We start from the raw sequence: 6,997 nt of genomic DNA on the forward strand, positions 1-6,997 counted from the left end.
CTACAATCACATGTTAAGCCCATAAAACAGTGGTTACAGTGCTGGTCACATGTACTGAGGGTGGCGGGTTCCCGGCCAGGCCAGCTAAACAACAATGACAATTGCAACAAAAAATAGCCGGGTGTTGTGGTAGATGCCTGTAGTCGGAGCTGCTTGGGAGGCTGAGGCAAGAGAATCGCTTAAGCCCCAGAGTTTGAAGTTGCTGTGAGCTGTGACACTACAGTACTCTACTGAGGATGACATAGTGAGACTCTGTCTCAAAAAGAAATAAATAAAAATAATGAAGTAAGTAAAAATTTCAAAAAGACTGTATTTCCTTCTCAGGAAGCCTCTGTTGTCCCCCCGACTTGTTTTACTTGCCCTCTTGGGCACTCCTGTTTTCCTGCCAGAAAACCCTGCAATTGCATTGGCCTTAGCTTCATTGTGTTTCCTCACTTCCACCTGTGAATCCGCTGCGGCTTTAGGGCCTGTGACGGACTATCTAGCACAAAATACTAAGTCTATATGTTTGTGGAATTAATTAACTAAAGGACTTATTTAATGCCAGAGATAATAACCTTGAATACCTTGGTACCTTAGGTCAAATAGCTATTTGATGTTCAGATCTGCATTCTTGTTCAATTAACCTTGCTAAACATAATATTCTTATTTTCCCCCAGTTTTCTGTAGTAACTGATTTTGTGGGAGATGGGGTTAAGCCCTAATAGAAAATAATTATTTACAATTAAGTGAAAATGTGCTGTTTTATGTCACCATGGGTTTCAAATATTAAGCTAAATTATCTTTCCTAAATGAGAAGGTAAGATAGCTGAATCAGCCCCAAATCTTTTACCTAATGTTAGTATCACAAATGGAAGCAATTATAATTTCGGGCAGAAATGAATCATTCCAAAAGTAGGTTTTGCAGCCACTTCACTTAAGATGGCTTGAAGCAGCCATCTTCTAATTGGAATGGTCCCTAGAAGCAGAAATCTATAATTTGCTGATGTCTTTAAAAAGTTAAATTTTCAAAGTTTTTAATCTGAATATATTTGGGGTATACAGGTACACCACAAACACGCACAATTTAAACTGCTGCTCAGACCTCACTATTTCTTAAGGAAATACATCAACTCTTGAAAAAGTAGCCCCTTAAACAGTTCCTAGGGTGTAAACCACAACTTTTAGCAACAAAAAACGAGCTCCCCAGGGAACCGGAAGCACGTGTTTTCAGAGTATTGCTTTCCAGCATCATTCCTGGAAAGTTGGCACAGTGGGCCAATCACCAACATTTTCTTCAGTGCCCACCCATAAGGAGCAGGGAGGTGGCCCTACTAGGCGCTCACACCTAAGCTGGTGACTGGTTCCGACCCACCTCTTTCCCACAAAGTGAGCACTCACAACGTAAAAAGCTGGCCCAAACGAAGTGCTGCAGTGGTACCGTCGATCCCTGCTGTGTTTTTTCTGCTACCGTAATAATAATCACAATCTCAGCACCCGAGATGAAGTGTGTTCAGCACAGAGGTGGAAGTAAGAGGTAAAACCTCAAACGCCAGAGAAGTGGATCCCGCGTGTAAAGGCGATGTGGGGCGGCGCTGAAAGGTAGGAGGCTGCGATGCCGGCGCCTGAACGCAGAGAAGGAAATTCGGGCGTCTGTCCTCCCAGCCAAACCCTGGCCACCGCAGTGAATTTCAAGTAGCGCGAAAACACCTTCGGTGAGCGAATCCCTTTGCTACTGCTGATTAAACTATGGGGCTGGGTGTTATTAATACTTCCCAGAGAACTGAATTCTCATCAGAGAGTCACTGAAGTCTTGTGCATGAAAAAAAAAGTATCTTCTTTTTGTCTTAGCCACAGGGAAGCACACAATTCACAAGTCCCATGGCATGAAGGCATACCCTGGCAAGGGAAGAGGGTACGCCCCGGGTTGTCCTGCTCCCCAGGCAGCCCACGACTGTCCCACGGACTGATGAGGTTCCCGAGATCCACAGAGCGCTACACGGAGCCTCCAGGCTGGGCGAAGGCCCTGAGTTCCTGCTCCGCCGAGCCCTCCCCGTCGCCCCCCTACTCCGGGCTCAGCCTGGCGCTCCCCTCCCGCCGCTCAGAAAGCTTCACCCCTGCGCTCCTCCGGAACTGGTAGTGGCTACTTGCACCAGTGACTTCGTTTCTGGTTCTTTTGCTTTACGTCTCGGCTTCCCTTGGAAAGTGTGTTTCCCCTGCTTCCAGGCTCCGCCGCCCGCGAGGCCTCCTTGCCCCTTGAAATCTCTCTTTGAGCCGCACGCGTAATCCCCGGACCCTACCTGGAGGGCTCGCGGACAGAGGTGCGCTTTGCCCGTAGTCAGAGGGGCAGCTTCTGGGGCCCTGGGTTCCTTCAATGCCGGATCCCAACCATCAGGGGCCCCGCCGCCGCCGGCACCGACGGTTTTCGCCCCCCTAGCGGGCAGCTGGACCAAGGCCCACTGCTTCTCCGGGAGGCACTGTGGGTGGAAAGGAAAAGCCGCGGCCGCGAGGGGGAAACAGGGCTGGGGGCGCCGCCACTTGTTGAGACCAGTAAAGAGTGCTGGATGCTGGAGCGCTGTTGTGTCTAAAATCTTTAGTTGTGCCCGGACCCCCCTCACCCAAGGTCCTCGGCCGAGAGGAAGGAACAAGTAATAGCTGCTGCTGTGTGGTGGGCGACGGGGGTCGCGCCCCGAGAGCCCTCCCGGGTGGGCGCTGCGTGCCCGAGGGACGCGGGCCGGTTCCCCCTGCCGCGCCGCGGGGCTTCCCTCCGCACCGCACGTTCCCGGACGGTGAAACCGCGCGGGACACCACCCGTCACCGCTCCTCGACTACTTATAAATCGCTGTCGCTAGGATTCCCGCCACTCCTCTCACACCGCCCCCCCCGCCACTTTTCGGAGTCCCCCGCCCTCGTCATTGCCACCCGCGAGCTGCGGGGCAGTCGGACGCGGAGTCGCTGAAGCGCGAGGACGCCTGGCTGGAGCTGCCCCCTGCAGCCCAGCCGGCGTCCCCTGCCCTTCGCCGAGGCGCTGGGCCGGCGCCCCCGCCGCCCTCGCAGCGTTCCTCCCGCTCGCCTCCCGCAGGGCGCGGAGCTCAGCCAGCACCTGGTGCTACGCGGCCGGCGCGATGCGGCAGCTGTGCCGGGGCCGCGTGCTGGGCATCTCGGTGGCCATCGCGCACGGGGTCTTCTCCGGCTCCCTCAACATCCTACTCAAGTTCCTCATCAGCCGCTACCAGTTCTCCTTCCTGACCCTGGTGCAGTGCCTGACCAGCTCCACCGCGGCGCTGAGCCTGGAGCTGCTGCGGCGCCTCGGGCTTGTCGCCGTGCCCCCCTTCGGCCTGAGCCTGGCGCGCTCCTTCGCGGGGGTCGCAGTGCTCTCGACGCTGCAGTCCAGCCTCACGCTCTGGTCCCTGCGCGGCCTCAGCCTGCCCATGTACGTGGTCTTCAAGCGCTGCCTGCCCCTGGTCACCATGCTCATCGGAGTCCTGGTGCTCAAGAACGGCGCGCCCTCGCCAGGGGTGCTCGCGGCCGTGCTCATCACCACCTGCGGCGCCGCACTGGCAGGTGAGCGGCCCCGCGCCGACCCCCAGCCCAGCCCAACCCCACCCCACCGGGCAGAGAGCGCGAGGATCACTCAGTGCAGCGCCCTCGCCTTCAGATGGGGAGACTGAGGCAGAGAGAGGCGGAGAGCTTTAAGAGTGGTCGCTCAGCTCGCGAAAGGGACTTCGGAGACACGGCAGAGGCTTCCTCATTGCTCCAGCCTCCTCCCCGAGACTCCCCCATCCTCTGCAGTGTCCTGGCTTCCGACCCCCGCCCCTGCTCCACCTCTTATCGGCCCGCCAGCCGCCCCAACCTCCGTCTTGCCCCCTCACCCCTTCCTCTGGGAGAGGTGGGAGGGCCGCCAGAGCCTGGCAGCTGGAGTCCTCCAACCCTGTGAGCCGGAAGGAGGGGGACCGTGAACTTCCTTGGGTCACCAGGGGCTGGAATGGTGGTGGGGGATGGGGGACGAAGCTCGGGCTCCGGGGGCTATTCCGGGGTCTCTGGCGCCACCCCGGGGGGCGCAGGCGCCAGGCAGACGGACTGGCCTGGGAGCCAGGTACGGGTGGGGCGGAGCAGACTGAAGGAGAAGAGCGCCTGGGCAGCGGGAAACCTTCTTTGGGGCCCTGCCTGAGCCGCTCCGGGTTAGAGGGCCCCAGCTGGGGCTCCCTTTCTCTAACGTAGCTCCAAGGTGCAGAGACAAGGTAGAGGTACCATCAGCTTGGGTGACCTCGGTGCCAACTCGGAGAAACCATAGCACCTATCCCGAGGGCATCTGCGCTCTCCGGAGCTTTTGTGGGTGAAGAAAGATGGGGTGACACGGGGACATAGCAGAAAGGCGCCTTTCCCTATGCATGACACGGGGCATTGACTGGGCTTCGCCGTCTCATTTTACATGGGTAGTCACTCAGGAATTCGGTGGGCAGAGCTGGGCGCAAACCCCCTCTACTTTCCAACTCGACGCTTCGCCCGGGTGAATGCCCACCCGCGCCAACCTTCTCTCTCTTTCCTTCCCGCCCTGGCTCGGCTGTCCTGTTGGTGCGCTGCAGGAGCCGGCGACCTGACCGGCGACCCCATTGGCTACGTGACCGGCGTGCTGGCGGTGCTGGTGCACGCCGCCTACCTGGTGCTCATCCAGAAGGCGAGCGCCGACACCGAGCACGGGCCGCTCACCGCGCAGTACGTCATCGCGGTCTCCGCCACCCCATTGCTGGTCATCTGCTCCTTCGCCAGCACTGACTCCATCCAGGCCTGGACCTTCCCGGGCTGGAAAGATCCAGCCATGGTCTGCATCTTCGTGGCCTGCATCCTGATCGGCTGCGCCATGAACTTCACCACGCTGCACTGCACCTACATCAACTCGGCCGTGACCACCAGCTTCGTGGGCGTGGTGAAGAGCATTGCCACCATCACGGTGGGCATGGTGGCCTTCAGCGACGTGGAGCCCACCTCTCTGTTCGTTGCCGGCGTCGTGGTGAACACTCTGGGCTCCATCATTTACTGTGTGGCCAAATTCATGGAAACCAGAAAGCAAAGTAACTACGAGGACCTGGAGTCACAGCCCGGGGGAGAGGAGGCGCTGCCAAGTGGAGACCAGATGCCATTTGTTATGGAGGAGCTGCCGAGGGAGGGAGGAAATGGCGGGTCAGGTGGCGGCGAGGCAGCAGGTGGCTCCACTCCGCTGCAGAGCGGGCAGGCGGCTCGGGGCAGTCCCGGAGGAGCCCTGCTGGTGGCTAGGAGCTGTGAAGAAGGAAGCAGGAGGTCATTAAGGGAAGCTTACCTGGAGGTGTGGAGGTTAGTTAGGGGAACCAAGTACCTGAAGAAGGATTATTTAATAGAGAATGAAGAGTTACCCAGTCCTTGAAAAGGAAATGCATGTATGTACATATGTACATACGCTTATTTTGTATGTTAGAAGTAACATGTTTTAATGAGAGGCCTTCCAGTTTTATTCTTTGAGGAGTGGGAAAGGGAAGCGCAGAAAGAATCTGAAAGGTACCAATAAGATAGAGCAACAAAATTAGCACCCGTGTGAAGCATTTAGCGTGACTAACTGAGGCATCCTAGAGACAAAAGAAAGTGAGGAGGCTTCATCATTCAGGCAGAGGTTTCAGCTTCAGACTTCTGGCACATGTATTTTTTTGTCATTATAACCACAACCAAATATCTGCATGTACCAAGAGTTCCTAAACCACCCTCTCCAAAGATGGAGTGACAATGATGGCACTTAAGTTCAAAGATACAGGGGTACATTTCTGATAGAAGTACAGTTTTTATCAACAGTTGGTAAAGAGTGCATTGTTGAAATGACAGACATAAATATACTGAATTGATGTTTACTGTTTATAGTTGTCTGAAATGTATAGTCGAATTTTTGTTTTTTAAAATAAGTGCTCTAATAGTTTATTATATATTGGTAGAAAATGTTAAAGCTATTTTGAAAATATGAGTTCTTAGCTTTAATTATGAAATCTAAAGTTTGCTTTTCATAATTATAAAACATATTCTAAAAGTTGTTTGGTTCATTGCTTGGTAATGTTTATTATTGAATGCCATGACACAGCTCAAAGGAGTAGGGCACCAGCCCCATATGCCGGAGGTGGCGGGTTCAAACCCAGCCCCGTTCAAAAACTGCAGAAAAAAACAAACAAACCAGTTTTACTATGTCCAATATTCTTTTAAGCAAGTGTTATGGCTGAAATATAATTCAGGATTAACTAAAGCCCAGTCAGAAGAGGACTCTCCTGTGAAACAATCCTTTGGAAATCACACTGCATATCCCAAACCATGTTACCAAACCATGTTACAGAAAGAGGAACTGCTATATTCACATTATGATATTTTTCTATCTCAAATTTGTCAAAATAAACAGTCTATTAAAAGATACATTGTTACAAATTTATTTTAGACACACTTATGTTCTATGGTTGCTATGTATTAATACAGCAGAACCACCATAGTTGGTCACCTCCCTACATTGACCACCTCCTTAAGTTGACCTAATTTTCATAGACTGGACATGTACCACATGGTGCGTATCAGTACAGTAGGCCTAGTTCCTTATGTTGACCACCTCCATATGTTGACCAGTTTGTTGGAATCCCTTGGTGGTCAACTTACAGAGGTTCTACAGTAGTTTGCTTTTACCTTCAACGTATGATGTATAATATCTAGTATGTAGAGGCCAGATCATTGAGAATTTCCTAAATTAAGAAGACAATTTGATTTGAAACAAAAACATATATTCTGGCTTGGCACCCGTAGCTCAGTGAGTAGGGTGCCGGCCACATACACCAAAGCTGGCGGGTTGGAGCCGAGCCCAGGCCTGCTAAACAATGATGACTGCAACCAAGAAATAGCTGGGCATTGTGGCAGGTGCCTATAGTCCCAGCGTGGGAGGCTGAGGCAAGAGAATCGCCTAAAACCCAAGAGTTGGAGGTTGCTGTGAGCTGTGACGCCATAGCACTCTAGCGAGGGTGAC

General features: G+C 53.4%; 1 protein-coding gene across 1 annotated transcript; it reads left to right on the forward strand.

Moving 5' to 3' along the window:
* Nucleotides 1-2,853: 2,853 nt before the first annotated feature.
* SLC35D3 (solute carrier family 35 member D3) lies at nt 2,854-6,380 on the forward strand. Its single transcript, XM_053591755.1, has 2 exons — nt 2,854-3,543; nt 4,566-6,380. The coding sequence occupies exons 1-2, from the start codon at nt 3,105-3,107 to the stop codon at nt 5,378-5,380; spliced, it is 1,254 nt and encodes a 417-aa protein (XP_053447730.1). The 5' UTR covers nt 2,854-3,104; the 3' UTR covers nt 5,381-6,380.
* The last annotated feature ends 617 nt before the right edge of the window (nt 6,381-6,997 follow it).

This window comes from Nycticebus coucang, chromosome 5 (assembly GCF_027406575.1).
Source record: "Nycticebus coucang isolate mNycCou1 chromosome 5, mNycCou1.pri, whole genome shotgun sequence".
Taxonomy (NCBI): Eukaryota; Metazoa; Chordata; class Mammalia; order Primates; family Lorisidae; genus Nycticebus; species Nycticebus coucang.

Coding starts and splice junctions, on each gene's coding strand:
- SLC35D3 (XM_053591755.1), top strand. CDS start 3,105: ATGCGGCAGCTGTGCCGGGGCCGCGTGCTGGGCATCTCGGTGGCCATC. Junction 3,544..4,565: donor CTGCGGCGCCGCACTGGCAG/GTGAGCGGCCCC, acceptor GGTGCGCTGCAG/GAGCCGGCGACCTGACCGGC.